The sequence below is a fragment of the Gouania willdenowi genome, chromosome 19 (genome assembly GCF_900634775.1).
Source record: "Gouania willdenowi chromosome 19, fGouWil2.1, whole genome shotgun sequence".
NCBI classification, from domain to species: domain Eukaryota; kingdom Metazoa; phylum Chordata; class Actinopteri; order Blenniiformes; family Gobiesocidae; genus Gouania; species Gouania willdenowi.
The window spans coordinates 4,888,488-4,912,902 of record NC_041062.1 but is presented as its reverse complement, the minus strand read 5'-3'; the positions used below and the strand labels follow the sequence as shown (position 1 = coordinate 4,912,902).

The 24,415-nt window shown below is 39.0% G+C and overlaps 1 protein-coding gene across 3 annotated transcripts in view; it reads left to right on the top strand.

Annotated features, from left to right (window-relative positions):
* Positions 1-24,415, top strand: part of LOC114481728 (glutamate receptor ionotropic, NMDA 2C-like) — a 50,442-nt gene that overhangs the window by 7,886 nt on the left and 18,141 nt on the right. For 2 of the 3 annotated variants that reach the window (XM_028476742.1, XM_028476741.1), the window contains exons 2-7: positions 2,444-2,816; positions 5,024-5,122; positions 18,012-18,077; positions 18,523-18,711; positions 18,959-19,299; positions 20,522-20,636. In XM_028476742.1, the coding sequence (XP_028332543.1) occupies positions 2,460-2,816; positions 5,024-5,122; positions 18,012-18,077; positions 18,523-18,711; positions 18,959-19,299; positions 20,522-20,636 (1,167 nt within the window). In that variant the 5' untranslated portion in view covers positions 2,444-2,459. The remainder of the gene's footprint in view (positions 1-2,443; positions 2,817-5,023; positions 5,123-18,011; positions 18,078-18,522; positions 18,712-18,958; positions 19,300-20,521; positions 20,637-24,415) is intronic. The other variant, XM_028476743.1, reaches the window with a different exon arrangement.

Genomic DNA, 24,415 nt, shown 5'->3' with positions numbered 1-24,415 from the left:
TTGCTGACATTTTGTGCACTTTGAGGGTCATTGCATGAATTTTTGTTGACATTTTGTTTGATTTGGTCATCATTTTATGTATTTTTCTATTATTTTGGTTATTTTTTTGTTGTCATTTTAGTTGTCTTTGTCATCTTGTGTGTTTTTTGTTGTCGCTCTGTATGTCTGCTTTTGGGGCCACACAAAAAAGGGAATATGAAGGATTTATCAGAGAGTTTATGCATTCATTTCTTTCTTTTTTGTGTTTTTACTTCTTTTTTCATCCTTTTTTATGTAAAATTCCCCAACCCCAGTCTAATATATATATATAAAACAAATTCAAATACATTTTAATATGATTTTGGCGCTAGTATGTATTCTTTGTGTCCGCTTCAAAAACAATACTATCTATCAGAGACCAATTGACCCTGTTTAGCCTCAGTTTAGGGTGTATTTGTTTTATTTACTCCTATTGATTTGTTTTTGTTTTTAAAAAATAGGATTAAATAAAAAAAAGTAATTTTGTGTGTTTTCCCTTAATGAAACTGAGCGTGAGTGGAAATAAAGGAACAATCACATATATAGAACAATATGCAGATTCAAACCCTCAGGAGACAAAACTCAAATCATGAAATCTTATAAAATGTAAACGTACAACAAGTTTAGATTGTGGTTTATCTCCCAGCTGTTTTGAATATCCTGTCAAGGGTTCAAACTGTATATTTATTGCTGTGGGTTTCTGAGGCTCAGGGGTTTAAAACCTTATTAAGATGAATGATTGATATGCCAGGAGCTGGAGAAGGAGATGCACACATTTCAGCCGCTTTTGCTTTGAATCAAAGCCGAGAGGTGCTGTTAATTATCAAAGTGTCTCTGATGGCCACGGACCAAACCGACACTATCTACCACATCGCCTCCACCCTGCATGCGAGTGTGGGGGGGGGGGGGAGGACTCTTTATTTGCTGTATGAAAGCCCACCCGGCTTTATCAAAGAGTCCAGGTTATTGATCCAATGAGCAAAGATCTTCAAACAGAAAACACTTTAATAAAGTGGATTTTTTTCTAAGCAGATGTTCCACAGAGAGGGCTCAGAGCGCTAATGATGAGTGATCAGTTTCATAAGAAGTAAAGTGAACCACTATTAACAGATTCTGACCACAACAGATCCAGAATCAGGACACTCTGAGCCTGTTGATTAGTCTTCATAATTTGGCCTTTGGCAAACATTTGCTTCAGATCCCACATTTGCTTTTAACATTTTTAAAGGAAAAAACATGAATATGAACGCATTAAAATTAAAATCAAACTTCAAGCACAACACGATTAAAGTCGTAATATTTCTAGAATAAAGTCGTACCTTTATGAGAATAAAGTGGCAATTTTATCAATTTAAAGTCGTAATATTTCAAGATTAGTTGTAATATTTTGAGATTAAAGTCATAATATTTTGAGAATAAAGTCGCAATTTTATGAAAATAAAGTTGTAAATGTATTATTTTAAAGTCGTAATATTTCAAGATTAAAGTTGTAACATTTTGAGAATAAAGTTGTAATTTTATGAGAATACTGCAGTCTAATTTTATGATTTTATTAGATTAAACATTTAAAATTTCAAGATTGAACTTGTGATATTTTGAGAATAGAATTTTATTAGATTAAATGGTATAGTGCTCAGAATTCTCATTTTTGTGTATTTTAGCATGTTTTTTTGCATATTTTGTGTGGTTTAGGAGTAATTTTGTGCATTTACTTTTGGGGGCTGGATAAAAATTGTTGCCAGTGTTCTGAGCTAGATCATAAAAACTGACAAAAACAAAACATTTTTTTTTAACTGATTCCGTCTAATTTACATTAACATCATCCTAAAATGTCTTTTTAGGAAAAACATGATGAAAACGTTTATGGGAGAGCGCGTGAAATCAGTCTACATGAATACACTGGCTCCATTTTAATGGATAATGCTGTGCCCTGTGGAGAGGCTCACTGAAACAATGTAATGTAATGATATCCAGACAATGGGAGTCGAGGGCGCGTGTGACCGTTTTGGTATTCGGCTCATTCTCCGCCTGTGTGTGTGTGTGTGCGTGTGTGTGTGTGTGTGTGTGTGTGTGGGGGGGGGATTTGAGTTGTGTGTAGAAATAGAGAGGTGATTACAGTCATGACACTGGGGCTTGGATTATAGAAAGGATTACATGTGCGCACACACACACACACACACACACACACACACACACACACACACACACACACACACACACACACACACACACACACACACAGTTTTCAACCTGACACAAGAGTCTAAATGCAGGGCTATTAGTGGCATACAAAAGGGTTGGAGAGGGAGTGAAATACGGGATGGATATGTGGAAAGATGGATTATCATATTTGAATTGCTGACTCTCTATTTTTGTTTTTTCTTCCCCTTTTCATCTCACCCTCCCTTTTATCTCCCCACTACAGGCACTAGTCTGCCATCATGGCCATTTCCATGGGACACTCTCCTTCTTCCCCCTTGTCCCCCCTCGTCCTCCTCCTCCTCTTCCTCCTCCTCCTCATCTCCTCCCCGTTGCCCGTTCAGGCTCGACCGCTGCTGGTGCACTCCTCCATCAACGTGGCGGTGGTGTTCAGCGGCTCCAGCTACCAGAGCGAGGTCAGGGGTCGCCTCAGCGGGGAGAACTTTGTGGACATGCCGGTGGTGGTCACTCCCGTGACCGTGCTGGTCAACGACACCAACCCTCGTGACCTGCTGACGCATCTGTGTGATACCATGGCAATGGAGAAGCTGCACGGTGTGGTGTTTGAGGATGACGTTGGCTCGGGCTCGGGCGCTCAGGTGAAGGAAAAAAAAAAGGGACTTCCTGTCAGAAGCTTATGTTGCGTAAGCCATCAGAAACGAAAAATTGTCAGGCTAGCCAAAATCACAAAAGGAAAAAAAAGCTTTGCCATTGGACTGGCGCCCTGTCCAGGGTGTACCCCCGCCTAATGCCCATTGAGAGCTGGAGATAGGCACCAGCAGAACCCCGTGACCCTGAAAAAAAACAAGCGGGTCAGAAAAAAATGTATGCATTAATGCTAACAATTATATAACATTTCAGCTGAGGAAAGGCACTGTCAACGTAGAACTTCTAAAGCTGCACTACCTGATTCTTGAACCATGAGTCATGACAGAGGGGCGTGGCTGAGTTCGAACCGTAAATCCCGTCCCCCACTCTGATAATCCCTCCCAGTCTCCTCCTCTCACGGAAGTGCACGAAATCACGCACGAGAGCTAAATGTGCACTATTGGTAAAACACGTCACCACGCAAAAGGATGCACACAAAATATAGGAAAATGGAACATTAGATTTCCTGTCTAGAAGGAAAACAGCCAGTTGGATGTCCAAAGTTAGTCCAAAACTGAAAAAAGTTTGCACCGTGCTCACGCTTCACTATATATCGCAGCAGCCAATGAGCAGGCTCCTTCGTGGGCTCTTCTCACCCTTCTGGTTCTTTTCCATCTACAGTTCATAGTCCACCTACTTCATAATTTGCTGGTCTTGTGATATCCAACTGCATGCCTTCCTGGATCTTTGTTTTCTTCTGGTTCCTGTTCAAAGAATCATTATCTTCACCTCTCATCAACTCCTTGTTACGATGCTGTGTGTGAGACTGTTTACATGTTTACCAAGTTCAGTTCTCCCAATATTCATTCTACACAAGCATTCAGGTGTACAGAATCTAACAGCACTAATATTCTACTTTTGTGTTTTACTTGTGCATTAAAATCAATATACATTTGTTTGGCCTTACCAATTCTTATTGAGAAACTATTCATGCATATGACCAAGGAGTTCACAACAATTGAGTTAGATAGCGGTTAGCATTAGCCTACAAAAACATTAACTCAGTTTGCCATCCACTGGTTGATAGATATTTATCTTGCCAAGTGTAAAGAATGAGCTTTAATTATGGTTTCATTGGTGCGTCGATTTATTCATGTTGGTCCAACGTTTTCAGGTGTTTTTTTTCCCTCTTCTGTGATCTAAGGACCCAAACACATGTTCACAAGGAGCTAAATTAGCTTCAAGATAAACCTGATTTAACCTCCAGTTAACACTGTAATTTTTTCCATAAGCTCTAAATTGGTACTTTGAGAAATAGTGTTGCCACTTCAAGGAATTTTCATTGAGTTTTTTCACACATTCATTTGTTGTACCATGTTGACAAAAGTTCATCTGGATGAGAAAAGCAGGATCACCTGAGCTATCGCTGATACGCACCAAATTACACCCACCTCCAAAAACGAATTTACGGCCACTAATTAACATGACAAATGAATGTAATTAATATGTGGGAGGAAACTGGTTTACATTAAAACCAGTGATACCAGAGGAACATCATCACAGGAGTGAAAGAAGAGGCAACAAAACAATTACTTATATTTAAACCCACTGCTGCGAATTCTATTCAACACAAACCGACTGATTTAATAATAATTTAAAATATATAATTTTCTATACAGTTCCTAAATGATGTGAGGCTTAGGGTTGTTAATATTAAATGAAAATGATGTTTGAATAAGAAACACATTTAAAAAGGTTTTAATCACTGAATTGTTAATAGTAAAACTTACTGGGGAACAAGAGAGAGAACGAGAAATCTAGCGTACATATTTATCCATGTCCAATATTACAAAAATGTAACTTTCTATCCAAACAGTGGAAAAGCAATGCTCTTTTTGTATGAGCAACAAAAAAATGAATAAAAACAAACCTTTCTTACTGCTGTAGTTTGAATTTGCAGGAAAGTGCTCTATGGATAGATGACAGTGGTATTAATTTTTAAAAGTGTTGTGCTGATATTACTACTATGCACAATTTGCGCACTGACTCATGCAAAAAAAAAAAAACTTTTCTGAAACATAAGGATTGTTTATTCTCATCCACCAACCTAAAGTTCTTTGTGATAGGTAAAAGCATGACGCAGCATTCTTAGTTCTGTAACACAACTGAACAACAAACCAAATATATTGTATTTCCTGATTTTTTTTTCTTCCTCCAGGTGGCAGAAGTGGCTCAGATCCTGGACTTTCTCTCCACACAGACAGCGTTGCCGATCGTGGGCATCAGCGGTGGCTCTGCGGTCGTCATACCTTACAAGGTACCGTCATGACAGTTAGCTACAGTCGCTACATTAGCCCTTTAGCTGACTGCTTTCAACTACGCAGATATACAGAAAAGCAGAACATTTATTCATCCAGAAATGTAACTTATTTTACCCTTAACTTCCAATATTCTAAGTTTCTCTTAGTGGCTTTTCAAACCTCTGAACCTCCATGTAGGTTTTTATCATCCAGGAGGGTCTTCTTGCTAAACTTTTTTCATTAACTCCACAGGTATTTGGTCTCTTTCAGTCCATCTTTGGCTCTTTCTCTTCTCTCTGCTTCGTGTCTCATCAAAACAAAGCGGTATCTTTAATAATTCCATCACGTGTGCGTGAAATTACGACACGATACTGGCACACTTTACTTGAAGTTTTATACAGGCAGACATTACGCTGTCATTATGACATGTCACCTGTCATTAGCATGAATAAGGTGTCATGAAGGCTGTCATTATGTATCATTTGTTACCCTAGCCCCAAACACTAATTTAACTCTAATCCTAACCCTACCTAACCCCACTAGATCATGCCACCTAACCCAAAAACTGCCAACATAGCTCCAAAGGTGACATCATTTTGCAAAAAGTGTCATAATTTAGTAAATGACACTGAATGACAGCTTAGTGACAGCCTTAATGGCAAATTCATGCTAACGACTGAAAATGTCATTAGCGTGAATAAACTTCAAGTGTTGCCGCTTTAAATAGCAACTCCTTAGCTTTCAGAAACTGGTGGAATTTCTCCGATAAAGCAAATATTAACTGAGTTAATTCAATTCAATTCGATTCAACTTTATTTACTGTACATAGCACAAATTACAACAGTCATCTCAAAGCGCTTAACAAAATATAGTCCATTTAAGAAAAAAAGAACCCAGCAAGATCCACATGAACAGGCATTTAGCGACAGTGGGAAGAAAAAACTCCCTCTTTTTTATAGGAAGAAATCTCCAGTGGAACCAGGTTCAGAGGTGGCAGCCATCTGCTTCGACTGGTTGGGGTTAGTGAACAGAAGGGCAAACAGAATACCTGTAGCATAGAAGGATAGTCCATTCGAGTGTCCCAGGCTAGTTGAGCCGCGAACCCATGATCAGTTACAGTCTTTTAAATTATCGTGTTCCCAAGATGCGTTCAGGGTCCCTAGGAAACCCAGACATTTTAATGAGTTTTTAAAATCCGGCCGGGCGGTCCCGACAAGTCGTGAAAAGAGGACATGTATGGTCACCCTAGCTGAAAACAGCTAGCTTAGGTCAAGAGTTGAGAACCCAGCGACTACCTGAAGGATAGTTCACTCAAATATTTGAATATTTGAGTGAACTGTTAGTACTGAGCCTGCTGCTTTCAACCTGCAAGTTGTATGAAAGAAAAGTTGAAGAAGAGACGAGCGCTTTAGGCGGTTGGTGCGTCAATCCATCAATTCTGCACACTTGAATAAAACATATCTCATTGATAAACGCTGATAAAAAGGAGGCGGCGGCGCTCCTATTTCTAATGAAGATCCTGACGACGTGAAAATGGGTTCATAATCGTCACTTTTCTTTTACTCGACTCTTTTATTCTCACGCTCCTCCCCTCCTCCCCTCGCTCCCGCCCCCCCCATTCGTCCTCCCTCCTCTTCTTTTAATTGCTTGACTGCCTTCTCCAACACCTTGTATTTATAGAACCGGCTCTCACACATAGAAACACACATGCAAATGAACACGGTATGAAAGCAGAGGCACACAAAACATATGGGTGCATTCCGACACTCATCCACAGCGAGAGGAGATAAATACAAACGTAGTTGAAAAGAGCAGCTTTAGTGGTGAGTCTTCACCTCAAGTAACATTTTGTAAGCAATAGCTGTATTTATCAGCTTCCTCTTCATCAAAAAGGTATCTGCACATGTGGCGTCACAGACGAGTATCAAACAGAAGAAGTTGTAGCTGCGGGAAGGCGACTGATGTGCTGCATTTTGATGGCAGGAAGGAGGAAAAGGCTGCTTGTCTGTCAGCTGCCTGTGGGCTAATGTTTTATACAGTCTTACAGATAAGCCTCTGTAATGTGTTTAGTTCACAAAAAATAGAGTTGTTCTTCCACACTTTGTCCTTTGACTCTTTTTTCTTGCTATTTGCATTTCTCTTTCACTTCTTTCTACATTACTCTCTTTCCATCGGTTTGATCTGTTACTTCAGTTAAACCTTGCAACACTGTTTCACAAGTAATTAGCCCCTTAGGAGGGTTGACACGCCTTTCAATTGTAAACTACTTCCCTCAAAATTCCAAATGATCCCTTTGGAAACATTTTCTCTTATGCTAAGTAGTCTTAGCATAAGAGAGTCGCTTGGGTTTGCAGAAACAGTTCTTGCACAAACATTGGTCATGAATGCACTGGCATGCCTTGGGCTGTGGGATAAACTTGTATTGGAATTAGCTTTAGACACGTTGATCCCAAATACCTGTTTTAGGTATAAGCACTCACTCCTTCCCTCTTTTTACAACCGTTACCATTATACTTGAGCTGGGTGCTTTGTCACCTGCTTCAATTTCTCCACACTTGTCACCAGACTGGCAGATTACACAACACAGTAAGCACAATATGCACAACTATTACATCACATCTCATTCTCACAAAACAGTCAACTCTTCCCCAACCCTTCCATTTCCTACCCTGACTCTTTCTTCCCTGTTCCCTTCCCCTTCACCAAGGTGTAACACTGCCCTCTTTTTTTGTATCCTCCCTTTAATAAAGTGTTTCTTACCTTTTCTTAGGGAGGGCTGGTGAGGGTCACAATTATGCAATAACCTTGACCTTCGACAGCATGTGCAGACAAAGTAAAAAAAAAAAAAAAAAATATATATATATCTTAGCAAATCAGTGAAAGATTGAATGTCCTTTTTACGTCCTTTTTTTATTTAATTTGGCGAGATTTTGTGAAATAATTTGAGAAAAATTGCAGGATTTTGGATTCTTTCATTTGTAGTTCTTTCATCAACTTAACAACCATTTTTTTTACATACATAACATCTATAAGCCCCCGACTTTACTTGATTTTGAAAAAACGTATTATGTCGTAAAGTCATCTCAACAGAGAAAAATAATGAAAGGGGAAAGAAATACGCAGAAATGGGTAAACCCTGACACCGATTTTGGGAAAACGGAAAAGTTTTAATTTGACCATAACCAGATATCTAATGAGATGGCAGCAATGGACCGATTGTCGTTCTTTTCATTTTAATGCCAGTTCTTTATTTTAAATTGGTAAAAAGACAAATTTCTGCATTACTGCCACTGGCTCATGTTTTTGCTTCTACGTAACATGTTTGATGGCTTGTTCCACGCATGATGTAGTCTGTGTGTGAGCTCCAGTCCTTCAGTTGTTAAAAATCTACCCAAATCATTGTATCTGTGTGACCCCCAACCCTTTTTAACTTCTTTAATGCAAGGAAAGTGTCTTTAAAATATACTGGGAATAACACTTTAGATCATCGTAGAGAGCTTATCCTTTACCCTTCAAAGACACACTTGAATGTGGATTGACATTTCTAGCTGTGGCAAAAAGCTCTATGTCTCATTGACACTTTTTTGTCATCCTCAAGGTGGGGAAAAAAGGTTGTCAGAGGTGTCTGACACAATAGGACAGGTGGGTTAGACGGAGTAAGACATATGCCCCAATGCACGATTCACTTAATGGATAAAAGAGCTCAATAGTGCTTGATTATCAATAGCCTGATGATGAGTTTCTTTGATGGCAGGTTTAAAAGGAAGCTGCTGCCGCCCAGGATGCCTATTTACAGTTACCGTCTCAGTGATCTCTCTATAGCAAACAAGGAAAGAAGGAATGAGAAAGGGATGAAAAGGTGGAAAGGGAGGAGAGGAAGTCTTTCTTTTGTCGGAGGGCGCATTTATCAAGTAAAAGCGAAAAAGGAGGAAATGAGAAAGCCAAAAGAAACGGTTGAGAGAAGGAAGACATAAAGAAAACTGGATACGGCCTTTGAGGGAAAGGAGGGGAAAATATTGCAACGTGTCTCTCGGTGGGGTTTGAAATCAGAGGCTGTGTGTATTTCTTTTCTTATTGTGCGTTTGTGTCCCTGACTGGCTGGTGGTGAGTCATTGCAGTGAACTGGGTGATCATTAGAGGGTGCTGCTACCAGATGTTTAGTCATGGGAGTAGAACTGCATGTACCAAGAGAGGGAAACGGAAAACGGTAGAAAAGGGAAAAAGAAACTTCTCCCCTAAAAAGAAGAACTCAACTCCAAGATAAACAGACTGTCTATTTATGAGAACAAGAAATAGCAATGAACAGATTGTGGCAATGAACACTGACTTTAAAATACAATATTTATCTACCTTTCTGTGGTGAAAATGTAATGCAATTGAAACATATTTTGGTCTTAGCAATAGTTTGCATAGTCATTCTGTTCTTTAGGATTTTCTTGCGAAAGACAGAAGGAAATTGATGTGTTGGCACAGGGTTATGAACAGTCAAGGCAGACTAAAGCAAAAGCAAGGCACACACAAAGATAATCGGGCTGTTTTAGTCCTGATTTTTCCCCTTCCCCCCAAGGACGGAAAATGCCAGGTTATCTTATGCTTTTTAAGATTATCCTGTGGTCTGAGATGTGATGCGAGTGAATTTGTCACGATAACCACCTCTGAAATGGGTCCGGGCCGAGAACCGTAAATATTAAATTTTTTCAATGCTTACGATCAAAACTCTTCATGTGTGCCTGGAAAGCCGACGACTCCCTGATGACCACATTATTTTTGACGTGGAAAAGACTGTAGTTAATCAAGACACGAGCTGACTAAAAAACATGTATCGTTCAAGGCGACTCGAATCTTGACATTTCCCAGATGAAAATTTAGATCTGCGAGTTAAACCGCAGAACGTTTAAATATTTCAAACATGGTTGACTGCTATAATATTAGATTCTTTCCCCGACTTTACAGAGTAGGAGCTTTGACTTTCGGTGGCGTTACTTTTCCAAGTAGGAAGTCTGAAAATCTTGAGTTTGCAGTTGCTTGGAACGCAGCATTAGATCACGTTGTTAGATCTTGTTTGATTACGTGAGATTTCTGGCTTGAAGGAAGATCGTTGCTTGAACTTAAACCACTTTATTCTGCACAGAGTCATTCAGGTCTGCTGTTACCAATCCAAACTCCTCGCAACTCCAATCAACTGAACGTGAGTACTTTTGAAATGTAGGAGAAAACTAGAGTACTCGTAGAAAACCTGTACTCCCCGCATTGGGAAAACATTCAAACTCAGAGAAAGGAATCAGGTGCTGAACCCACAGACTTCTAGCTGTGAGGCAGAAATGCTAACCACTACCACTACAGCACTGTGCACCTGTTATCATGGAATTCATCATGGGATGAAACTGGAGTACCCATGGGAAACCCAAACAGACAAAGGGGAACTAATTCCCAGAATTCAAGCTGCCCGCAGTTGATCAAACGATGGACTAACACCTCTCGTTATTGGCAGAAACTTGCACTAACTGATGCTGTCGTCTTTCTTTCTCTCGAGGAATTGGTGGTGCAGCTGGAAAAACCCAACAGTTGATTGAATAGAATACTTTGTAAGACTTGTAAAGTGCTTCCTCCACAAGGGTAAAGCCTCTGAACCGACCAAGGGAATTTGAATCCACTGAGTAAAACCTGCTAAGAGTATATCAGGCTTTCTGCTTCAATGTGGCTTGATACGATGGTCATATAGCATTGACTAATCGGTGCTGAAGAAATTCAGCTGCACTTTAGTCTGCATTCAGTGATGCATTAGAGCTGTAAAAACATGTTGAACTACTTGGAAAACCCATTACACTGAGACTTTGAAGATTTTCTGAGAATAGAGAAAAGCTTCTATTGTGAAACTTGAAAAATGATGATTGATGGTCTTCGTCTAAAAACAAAAGTTTTCTGAGGAACTGCAGTAACACAGACGAGCAGTTGTTCTGTCAGTTTCAATACACGAGTATAGTGACTGTCGATGGAGGTGATGATTGAGTTTGGGATAAACATGCCTAACAAATATTTGTGTAAAGAAAACAACAACAACAACAACAACAACAACAACAACAAACTATCTTTAAGACTTTTGAGACTGAGAAAGTATTTTTAAGTTGAGGGTGAGATGTGAGCTAGTGAGATAATGAGTTGTCGTTATCCAGATGTCAATCGAAAGGCTTGAGTGGTTAATGAGTCCTGCAGTTTTTGTGAAAAGGTACATTTCAAAGCCTGATGGGTAGGATAAGCAAGTGTAAGATCACCTGTTTTTAACCCCTTACAAGATTATCAGGACCAGCTGACGCAAACTACAGTGTACCTTTAAAAGTAAAGGATGGTTATGGGTTTGAATCAAAATGTGGAGAGGTATGAGGGACGAAACAACTGACTCACTCACAGATAAAACCAGCTGATTTATTCCTTCAAACCCAAATCTATGTTGAACGGGAGCAACAAACTCATTTTGGTTCAGGCCGCAGATTATTGGCAACATTAACATTATTGTGCCATAGTTTGAACTTCTACATATAAGTAATGTAAGACACTGACAATATGGAATAATTAAAAATTTTTTAAATTAAAAATAACTATCATGTCAAGCATGGGAAAAACTGTGATCCCTGCAAATCTTGTGGATTTTCACTGAATTTGTGTATTTGGAGTGGCATAGATATCTACATCTGAAACAGCTGTTTATTTACTCAATTTATGTTTTCCCTGTCATTTTTACGTTCTCCTGCGAGCCAAAGTAGATACGCTAAAGAGCTAGATTTGGTCCTCAGGCCTGGAGTTTGACACAAGCTTGAAATTTGTGGCTGGAGTTGCCCAGTGTTATCATGGTCATCACATAAGCTACTCCTATCATCTAAAACCATGTACCGGATTGTTAACTGGGGTCTATGGATTGCCGATGGAGTTAATGGTAGTCTGTCTCTCTGTGTTTGAGCAATGGTGTGACGCCTTGTCCAGGTGCCTACCATATGTTTTAAGATAGGGATATGCACCAGGAGAGCCCTGTGACCCTAAACAGGAATAAGAGGGTCAGATTATCTTGTAATGAACCAAATAATTAGCGTTTATTCTGTCTTGTATCTTGGCTATGATAAACTCCGTCAAGGGTTGATTCCTTGTGTCCAATATCAGGATAAGCTGGTAGAGAGTCTTCGTGAGTCTGATAACACTGTGAAAAACTGTTTCAATCTCAGGTCCCTCTAAAATGATGATGTTCTGCCGCCAAAAATCTCTAATTAGATGAGATTTAATGTCCTTTTGCTGGCATGACCTGCTTTCCTTGTTTGTGGTTTTGTCCTCGCGTCACTTCCACTCTCTCTCTCTCTGAGAAGTCCAACGTTGCTGTACAGTGCCTCGTACTTTCCTAAGCAGCATTTATGGCCGACACCAGTGATTTAAGGGGAAATGGCTGGTGGAGGAAGTGAGTGTGTGATGACTCCCTCCCCTTAATTCAAACAATCCATTGCTTGCAGTTAGTCACTGTTTCCACTTCTTCTTATTTTCCTTCTTCCTCTTAGTACTTATTCTTTAACAAACCTTTAGCAATATGGCTCAATAGCCAAAGCTTGGATCTTTTTAGTCGTTCTCAATTTCGTTTGGTAATTATAGTCATTTTTGTCGGCGGGCATCAATTTCATGTCCTCCACTGCCAAGAACTCTTTAAAGATACTATAGCCGATTTTCATTCCAGGCTCTATCATCGAGGAAGGGAGATACAGTCCAGCGTTTTCTCACTTTTTCGTATGTGTAAAGGAAAATGTTAATGTGATAAATCAGGTGAATGCACAAAGGAAATGAAGGTGTGATAACCCCATTTCCCAAAAGTGGGTTAACATCTGTCATTTTGCGATGCAGGATATCAGATTGCGTTTTTAAAAAAAATGGGATAACTCCACAAATTATATAAAAATCAGATATTTAAAAAAAGGCTGACTGTTGTATTTTCACTTTAGGTGTAGTCTAGGCTGGCCAAAGTGGTCAGTTCCAATCTGAGGTTAAAGTAATGGATTACAAGTATTCACGTTACAGTAATTAAGTTGCTTTTATGGGTCCTTGTAATTATTTGAGTATATTTCTAAATCAGTAATTTTACTTGTACTTATATGTTTCAAAAGAAGTAAAGTAATTTGTTACATTTCTCCACCCAACCGTTACTGAGTAAATTATTATTTGTTTTGAAATGATCAACAAACACTATGAAACTACAAAAAAGATTAAATGACCGGACAACCATCAAATGCATCACATCAAATAGTAACTTTTACTTAGTTCTATTTAATTGACCTACTTTTTACCTGTACTTGAGTATTTTATGTATGACGTACTTGTCCTTATCAAGTAACAGTACTTCTAATTGAGTAAGATATATCAGTACTCTTTACACCTTTTGTTCAAATCTTCCTTTTTAAACAATTAAAAAAAACAATCATCTGCTGTAATGTATGCAGTACTTTGGTGTCCAAACTGTACAGAACAGGCTCCGTGTGCTTCATAATATTTGTGCTACTGGTTCACTGTTTGACCAACACCCGTTTTCACTCCAAGGGGAGAGGCAGGACTAAGTTATCCATGTGGGAAGAGAGGCAGTGTGCGAGCAGGCTCCATGTCCGCCGTCATCCTGTCACATTACCATGCACCGCAGCAGTACCACTGCTAATTACGCCTGTGAGGGTGACAGCTGCGAGCAGGATGAAGAAGAGCGGGTGACCTCTGTCTGATCACTAGGACATGTTAGAGTCGGATCTTATAAAGATGGAAATGCAAGTTCGAGTGGCTAAACTCTACGTGGTTTCATTCTGGAGTGATATTGTTAATTGGATACAAAGGGGAGGTCAGAGGCGTAAAGAGCACTGATATATCCTACTGAAGTAGAAGTACTGTTACTTGATTGAAATTGTACTCATGTACAAGTACAAGTAAGTCATACATGAAATACTCAAGTACAAGTAAAACGTATCTCAATTAAATAGTGCACGGTTGCCATGCCACAGTTCCTCTGCATACAGTAAACATCTCATGCATAAACTTATAAAGGAACAGACCAAATCTTGCACAATTGGAACTTAATTTATTTTCCACAAAGGCATCTGTATAAAATAAAAGGTTTGTCAAAATGTACAATTCTTTTTTTTTTTTTTTTTTTTTTTTTTATAAAATAACACCAATAAATTAAATTCAAAATAAAATCTCAGGCTCTAAGTATAGCTACATTTATAAACTCTAAAACTGAGAAAATAACCTCCAATCAATGCTGTTTTGGTTTTAATCTGATTGGTTGGCTAAGATGTGATGCATTTGATTATTGTCTGGTCATTTAATTTCTTGTATTTTTACAATGTCCGTTGATCATTTAAAAAAAAAAAAAAAAAATGTACTCAGTAGCGGTTGGGTGCAGATGTAACTAATTACTTCTTTTAAATCGTACTTGATTTAGAAAAAAAATGTAGAAGTACCCATAAAAACAACTCAATTACAGTAACGTGAGTACTTGTAATCCGTTACGTTCACCTCTAGGGGAGGTCGTCATATTAGATACGACTAATAGGATTTTAATGGCATGTGTAAATAAATAATGCACCTGTCATTCCTGGAAATAAGCCTAAAGCGTGTTTTTGCTGCTATTTCTACCGCTACTTGGTTGCGTAGCCCAGTCGGTGGTCTCGTGACATTTGAGGTCCCGATGAGTCTTCAACATGCTCCGACAAATATAAAACTGATACAAATTGAGTGAAGGAGAGTCTAGCTGTGATACTCCTGCGTTACTCTTCAGGCGACTGAAGGGAGTGAGTTCTCCTGGGCTTTGCTGAGGCTCTGAGCGCTGGGAGAAGGAACGAGAGATGACAGTTTCTCGCCTTCCAGACTAGAACCATCTGAAGATCTGTTCCCAAACGGCACTTTGGCATTTTAACTCTATCCTCTCTCCTTATCTCATGCATAACGTTGTATTGTTGTGTTCACGTTAGCTGCTGTAGCTTCTGATGTTTCAACACTGACAGTCCAGTTTTCGGTTAGTGCTCAGTCTATTACCCAAAGCTATGCTATCTTGCACCAGCCGGACTGCCTGCTGGTGTGCTATCTATGATCAAATCAAATTACGCTTTTTTTTTTGTCTTAAATCCTAAGACTCTTGCATCGGCTTACATCACAGCGCTAATCATGCCTTGTAGCACTAGCACTCAGAACTCCAGCCTCTACTAAATACTTTTGAATTTGACATGAGTGTTAAACTCATTTTAGTTCAGTGTTCATTAAACAGAGCAGTTTGACCTTAAGTGAGCTCAGAGTCGGCACCAGCCAGTATTAAATGGGGGGGCATTAAGAAAACGGCGGGGGACACAAGAACACTCCGCACTGACTAGCTTTACTGTGCACAGTGTGCAGGGGTAAAAGAAAGGTGGTGATTAATATAATAAATGAGCATTTAACGACAACCTAATGCTATATGAATACAGCCACAAAAACAAAGTTAGCTCGCTAACATAGCTCTGACAAAGTGTTCGCTACAGATACTGGCATTAGCAGACTCTGCTCCTCCCGACCGCAGACGTAGGTTTAAAATCCACTTTTTATGGCGTTGTTCTGTGAGCTTTTTACATTGCTCACCTTTGTGAATGACAATCTTTGGTAATCTATAAAATCTCCTTTCGTTTTCTTGGTTAGAACGATTGGAGCAGTCGTACACTACACAAAACATTGGCATTTTGATCATTTCAGACAGCAGATTCTGACATCACGTGAATCAACAGAGCAAGTTCCGTCCGCGCTGTCAGTGTGTATAGTCAGTTGCGATAGCCAATCAGATCTCTTGACTTTGAGTAATAAAAAGCTCCCCCTGTAGCTTGGGAAGAGTGGGGTGGGTGGCGCACAGTAGGTCAGCAGCGGGGGCACGGCTCACAAAGGCCCCCCCATGACGCCGACACTATATAACTTTGAGTAAAGTGTTAGCCGAGCAACATCAATGTGCCCAAAATATGTTAATATGTAAGGCACAGACAACTTCCAAGAAATAATATTGTGTGACCAGTTTTTATTTAATTTTGGGAAATTTGTGGAATAATTTGTGAAAAATTGACCGTCATCAAGTCCCGTGATATGAACATTGAGCCCTGTAAATATTGTGGAATTAGGAGGGAGATATCAACAACTGAATTAGTTGTTAATTTATACACTGATTCATGTTTTCTCTGGTGTTTTTTAACTTTCAGCTGTGGGTAGAATTGAATGCTCTAAAGCAGACATAGGAAACTGGTGGCCTCGGGGCCACATGCGGTCACATGCGGCTCTTGGTCTAATTTTGAGCTGCCCCCAAAACAAAATTGTGATTCATGAAGATGGAAGTTGTATGAAGCCCAACAAAACACAGGAAACGACAGCAAAATGCACAAAATGTCAACAAAAGTACACAACATGATAACAAAGACACACTAAACAACCACTCAAACACAAAATGACTACAAAAACAACATATACAAAATGAATGAAAAAACATACAAAATGAATGAAAAAACACACAAAATGACTAAAAACTCAAAAACACCAAGAAAACCATCACATAAGGACTACCAAAACAAAACTTTTGTTAATGCTGACATTGATCTTTATTCTAAATGCTCACATTAATGTTAATAATGTGGCCCTTGAATCAGACAATCACATTTTTGTTGCTCCGCTCTGATAGAAGATGCCCATCTCTGCTCTAAAGGGCCAGATTTGGCCCCTAACCCTTCTGTTTGACACATGTGCTTTATAGGCTTGTATCTAATGGAGACACAAGGTGCATTAAACACTGAAAACGTGTAGGACTACTGGAATATACTAGAAACACCTCAAAATTAACAATGGCTTAAATGTTTAGTATTTTACCATTACAAGCCTAGCCCGTGCCAAAGCTTGGGTTGACACTGTTGCATTAGCATCATTGTCTTTTGTGCATGGTTCGTATGTACAGTATGTGCTTGGTTTACTAACAGAGAGAGAGAGTTGGAGTCTCGAAAAAGACTGGAGGAGATACTGTGTAATGGACTGTAGACTTGAAGAAGGTGTACCTCGCCGAGCACCGACCCTAATAAGAACAAGTAGTTGTGCTGTAGCTGGTGGCTGAGTTTCTCTTTCGGGGGAAAAAAAAAATCAACCATCATACAATGACCCAAATATGTCACTTCAAAGCAAATATGACCCAGTTTAGTGTTTCATTCAATCAACAAACTACCACACATATTTCTAGATGTTTATTTGATACTTGTAGCTTGGTCCAGCTCGATCTATTTTTTTTATTAACTCCTCCTAACTATAGTTTAGGGTCAGAAATGTGCTGATATGTAGGTAAAGCATTCTTATAAATAAGACATGTTAATCATTTCATGAGAACATCCTCACACGCTATTTTATCTGTTGAACAACTGAAAAGTTTGACAAACCCTTCATCTTGCCAACAGTTGGTCAGCATGTGTGCAAATATGTTAACACCCCAATATCACAGTTAGTCATTGTTTCTATTTTCATGCAACACTTTGGAGATTTCTTTTTTTTTTAATGCTTTGGAACAAAATCTTTCTCCACAATCATCTTGTAGATTGGTGGAGGAAAGTTTGTGAGTGGAACGCCAACTTATATACATTTTTAGCTAACCATTAATTATCGAAAAAGTAATAATAGTTTAAGTAACTGATATAAGTATAAAAAATGAACTGAACTCACAGACTTGTACTGTATTTTCCTTATGGTTTTATGTGAAGTAAATGCTCCCCAGCTGTAGTAGTTTTATTCAAAATGTTGAATACATTAAGGTCCAGTGTATATAGGGTTTTAGAAAAGCATTGAAAGAGTTTCTGAGCGTACGCTGTGACCATCCTGAACAACTCAACAAGACCTTCCATTTGTTCACAGGCAGAGGGATCCTCCTTTCTACAGATGGGGGCGTCTCTGGAGCAACAGGTTCTCTGCATGTTCAAGGTATGAACAATCAATGAGCTAAATTACAATAAAACCTCCGTTGGTTCTTTACCTAAGTATAATATTGACATCTAGATTAGAAATTTATGAAACCACAAGAACTAAGCCTGATATGACCACTGTAGAAATGTGTCTTAGTTTCTAAAAAAAGTTCTTGGTTTAGCAACAAGATCTGAAAGTCCTAAAAAACATTCTGACATGATCAGGCTTTTTGTGGGGTTTTCAGATATTTTCAGCATCTTTAGGTCCCTTAATTTCCCAAGGAACAATAAAACCCATTTTCTACTTGATCTGCAAGTTTACAGAGGCTTCTTTTATATGTGCCGAGGAATGTGTAATGTTTTTCCCATTACAAAACCAAAGTAGCGACCAAAATAGCAAATGCAATCACATGTGTTTCACTAGCACACTGTTTTCTTCATGATTTAATTTTGCTGTATTGCAGATCATGGAGGAGTACGACTGGGGTGAATTCACTGTGATCACCAGCCTGCTGCCGGGCTACGAAACCTTTGTGGATATAATCGAGTCCTACACAGACTCTTCTTACTTCTTGTGGAATCTGCAGGACGTCCTGTCTTTGGAAATGTCCGTCGGAGCGAGTGACATGAAGATGAAACGCACTCTGCAGCAGGTAGGAGGAATCTTAAAGAGTTTATTTAAATGGGACATTTATAATAATAACATTAGCAACCGTTGTACTTGTAGTGGCTAGGTTGAGTGAACATGTCTTGGTGCTGTGTGACCAAAATGTAAAACAAAGTTAGAGACCAAACTTTTCCTCTTGTTACATTCAACTTAGACGACCTACAGCAATGCAGAACGGCTCAAACTGCAAATCCCTGTGAATCATCACTGACAGATTTCCGCCCTGTCCTCAGGTGGACTCCCAGGTTCTTCTGGCGTACTGCTCCCACGAGGAGGCCCAGTACTTGTTTCGCCAGGCGGCTCAGGTGGGCCTGCTGGGCCCGGGCTACATCTGGATCCTCCCCAGTCTGGCCGTGGGCAGCCCTGCAAGCCCTCCACCTGAGAGCTTCCCCATAGGAGTGATTGGTGTGATTACAGAGCAGTGGAGGAAGAGCCTGAGGCAAAGGGTGCGGGAGGGCGTGGCCATCATATCCAAAGGGGCCGAGGCCTTCAAGAAGCAGCACAGTTTTATCCCTACGGAACACGGAGACTGCAACAAACCTCCCAAACACTCACAGAACAATACTCTGTTCAGGTATTTGGGCAAAAACTCTAAACAGCTTGAACATCAATTATTCACATTACTGTATCTATGCCAACTTTTGTGTTCAAACCTACTTTTTTCAGCAAGAAGTTTGTGATTTGTTGAAGTTTAAGATGCACAACCCTGTTCTCTCTGAGTTTTAAAAAATGAGACATTGAGTTTGTCCAATCTTTACTATATGTATATTACCTGATGATCAATGACTCACCAAATGACACTTTAACATTTGGAAATTAAGAATCAGGAACCAAACCAACTATTTTGTTGTATCAAAACATCCTTACAAAACTTTTCTTCATCCTCTAAGGCAGTAGCCTTGATGCTAACTTAGACTTTTTCATAAGATTGAATGACTTTTTGGACCCAATAGCATCCTTTTTCAAAAGCTAATGCAATGGGCTGAACACAACATCCACTCTCCATGCCTACTTTTTTTAACTTAATGACTTTTTTTAAAACGTCCCATGGGCTTTTCTTCCAAAATGCAACTACCGACAAATCTAGGCACTTGTAGCGGTGTGTTCTATCTTGCATTCATCCACTAGCCGTGTTCGAAATCATCGGCACCTATTGTCGTCCGCCTTAAAGATACAAAACGTCTTCTAGCAACTTCCAGTGTTCCCATTGAGCGAATCTATCAGTTTTCAAATGACTTATTAATGTAGAAACTCTAGAAACTCAAATGCAAACGAGGATGTCAAGATCCAGTAATCAGGCTAAGATAATAACCAAATAACTAAAATGTTAGCGAATCTTGACATTCCAATTATTAATGTTTGCTTGTGGATATTTTATGTGTTTCAAGACAGAGACGCTTTTTAACCTTGATGCTGTGAACTGCTTTTTTTTTAATTCAACTCCCATCACTATGACATGCTTTAATTGCTACCAAAGAGTACAACTTTATCTTTTTCTTCTTCTCCCATGAACTCACCAGCACAAAAAAGAGATGTAAAAGTGTGTGTGTCCAAAATGCAAATTAGTCTTCGGTAGATTAAGGAACGCAACACAGTCCGACCAATCAGCTGCTGCCATTACCCACTAATTACCCACTTTTCACTCTACTACGTTAAATTAAGATTATTTTCCTCAGGGGAGCTTTACCATTAATTAAGACGTGATTGTAGTGTGTGTGTGTGTGTGTGTGGGTGTCCACATTAATTGACATGTTAATTTCTTATTTTTAATTCGTTGCATCCATGTTGGTGGTTAGACACATGCTGAATGTGACGTGGGAGAGGAAAGATCTGTCCTTCAACAGCCAAGGTTTCCTGCTGAATCCATCAATGGTCATCATTGCTTTGGACCGGGAGAGACTCTGGGACAAGGTACGAGTGTCCACTATAAACAACACTCAACACATAGAGTGTCATCAGAAATACAAACTCATATTTTCATTTATTTGCTACGATCACTAAAGCCTATATATCTTTTACACCAGTGAGAGGTTTGTGGTTCTGGCCTGGGAAATTGTACAGTTAATACACTTTGATTACATTAATTCCTACAGTAGTAAAAATTAATTAGTTCAGCAAATGATTTGTTTCACATACCCTAATGAATATATTATCTGTGTCTGTGACAAACATTCAAAAAAAAACATTTAGATAGAGTCGTGCTCTCATCTTCGGGTTTACAAATTGTGAACAAAATGTGTTTTATTTCAAATGAAAGTGATCGGACAAAATTAATTTAGGATATTTAGTTTGGGTTTAAATAAATGAGTAAAAAGGCCCAGACTTCAACTCAAAATGTTATGTTCTATTAAGCTACATGAGTAATCTCAGCATTTTTGAAAGGTGGTTTTAAGGGTGCTTTCACACCGGTTTAGTCCCGGACTCGGTCCAAATGGATGGAGGATAGTTGATCATATTATAACTTTGGTTTGGCTCGGTTTGCGTTCAGAGCACTTCTGATCCGCTCCAAACAGCCTCTGATGGAGTTGTATGAGTTAACTGCTTGGTGGCGATTACTAGAGTAGAGATTTCTCTCGGCAGTGAAACAGAAACCCGAAGAAGAGGCTCTCAACAATGGGTCAAAGGGAGCTTTTAAGAGTGCTCAGAAACGTCTTCTTTCTCTGTTTGTTCTTTCACAACATTCAGCAACAAAAAGTTGTCATATTCTGGTGGTTTTAAAGCCATGTTTTGCACTGTCGCCGGTTCTATTAACCACCACCCACAATGCGGTGCGCTTTACATCATCACCAGTACTTCCTTTCTAAGCTTCAATTGGAAACTCTCCGAGACCGACAAAAACAATTGGTCTGGAATTTGCCTTTTTGATCTGCTCTAGACTTTGAGTGTTCCCTATCTGCTATCTAAACTAAACGAATCCTAGAGAAGATACAACACCTCCACCTCCCTGTGGATGGTGTTGTATTGTGGGGATGTGTGGGCCTATGCTGGTCCATTGCGGCCGCTGGTTTCTGTGCTGCGCGGTCGCTCCCTGTTGCCGCGGGGCGGGCCGCTCGGGGGCCGGCATGCGGCGGGGGTCGCCTCGTGGACTACTGGGGAGTGTGGCTGGGGCCCCGCTGTGCCTGGGGGGTGGGGGACAAAACATGACGATGCCTATTTTTTGTGTCTTCTTTGGTGCCCCGCCGCACAAATTAGATGCTACTGCGTACATTTCTTTTTCCACAAGTGTGAATTGCTTCTCTGTAACATATACTACTCCTTCTGTTTCATCAGAACTATACTTCAAACACACACACACACACACACACACACACACACACACACACACACACACACACACACACACACACACACACACACACACACACACACACACACACACACACACACAATGCCCACTGGGTGTATTGGAAGTGTGCGACTAAACAGAAAGACCTGTGTGTAATCTCACAGCTACAGTTGAACTCATTTATTTCTGCCCTGAAAAGATCAACCTACTTCATCAATGTCTCCTCTGCTGCTGGTGCACATGCATGTGAGCAACTGCGCTGAAGTGGAGTTTGCTTTAGAGGCGATTGTTGAGTCTTAAATTCTCTGCATGTTAAGGGTTCCAATATAACATGCAGAAGCTTAAGGGAACTACGGTAGTGTTTTACATTGGTAGAATCTTCCTAGATTCTTAAATAACGCTCTTGGTTTTCTACTCCGTATGAGAAAATATAAGCTTGTTTTCCCTGATCTGCTCATTATATGTTGAAAATGACTTATTAGATAACCATCTCTGTCCGCTAAACACCAATGAAAAGGCAAAACTACAAGAAAGTGTATTTCTTCTTATTTTTATATCAAAAGTAGTTAGTACTTTTTGTAAATATGAGAAAAGCAGCATTAAGTTAAGTTCATTCCATTGCGAAGCCTATTAAATAATAATACAAAAACCCCTTTTTGCCCATTTAAAAAAGAAATTGTAATATAGTTATTTTGAGAAATTATCCCATTATGTTTAGAATGATTTTTATTATCTTGTTCATTTAATTTATTTTACGTCACTTGTTTTCGGCTTTTACATTTTGTTTAATCTCCTTTCATTTATTGAGTGTTTTTCATACTTTTATTGTTAATTTTCAAATCATTTTTAGTTTTAATATATTTTTGTACTTATTTTATGTGTATTACTTTTTATGGGAACTATTTTGAGAAGGTTCTACTTTTCAAAAGCCCTTTTAGCCCATTTGAAAAATTAATAGTAATATGGTGATTTTGAGAAATGATCCTACTTGTTGTGTTTATACTGATTTCTATAATCTTATTCATTTTGTACATTTCATTTATGTCATGTTTTCATTTAGTCTCGTTTCATTTATTGAGTGTTTTTTATACTTTTATTGTTCATTTTGCTAAATTTTCAAATCATTTTGAGTGTTAATTTATTTAAAAAAGATATATCATTTACTTACTTTATGTGTAAAGGAATACTTTGATAGGGTTCTAGTTAAATAAATAAATAAATAAATAAATAGTCAGTTCCGGTTCTTGTGTCAGGTTTTCTAACTATCTATTTAGGCGCACCTAAAATCTTGCCTAGATCGCCAAATAGCTTAGGTCATACAAAGTTATCTTTGTACCAAAATAGAGCAGTGGATATTTTCCTTGATTCATACTCTGTGTATGTTTGATGTACAAGGCTTCATGTGTCAGTGTGACAACAAATGATTGATTTTGGAAAGCGTATCTGTGATTCTTCCATTCACAGATCTGGCAGTGTAACAAATCACCATCTTACACATGATAATGTATTATCACAGCGCTGCACGAGGGGCTGTATATCACAAAGAAAAAGCTTTAGTGCGATGGATCTGTTTAGATCCCTCGAGGTTTGGTTTAGAAAAGATGTCTCATTAGATTTGTGACGGAGTGTAATGCACATGCAGCGCTGGCCGTGCTCACTACGACTCATTAGGTTGGTTAATATGACAGACACACATTCATTGTGTGGACTCCCAGAGTTACAGGGCCAACTTCATCAAGATGCAGTTTTTTTCACGAAGCGGCTCCTTTTAGCAACAAGAAGATCAATCTGTTGTTTGCACATTATTTGTCAAAGCTCCGTGAGCTTTTTTAGAAAAACACACAAAAATAAACAGTAACTACTTCTTCAAATACACAAAGACAACCTTAGACAGAAAGGAAACATACACACCCCTGCTTTAAAAGTTCCCTTTTATGAATACTGGCATTTTGATTAGTATTTAGTTGAACACAGATGTTTAATTATGGAAGTACGCGTCCACAGAATGAACACAGTTTGAATGCAACACATGCTGTGATGCATTATTAATACGACAAAGTCAAGTTTTTTTTTTTGTCCTGAAGAGGCTGTTCTGTCTAAAGTGCATGTGTCAAACTCAAGGCCCGGGGTCCAAATCCAGCCCTTCAGAGCATTCGATTCGGCCCTCAGGAGAAAGTGAAAATGACAAAGAAAACATGACTCAAATAATGCAGTTGGAAATTGTTGCTGCAGGAATATTTTAAATTTTTCCAAAATCTATGCAATTTTTCTCAAATGATTCCACAAAATTGGTCAAAAAATAAACAAAGACAAGACATTTACGTAGGTATCTGTTACTTATTGCTTAGATATTGTTGATGCTTTCCATACTTTTATGTCTAATTTATAACTGGAAGTGCAAATT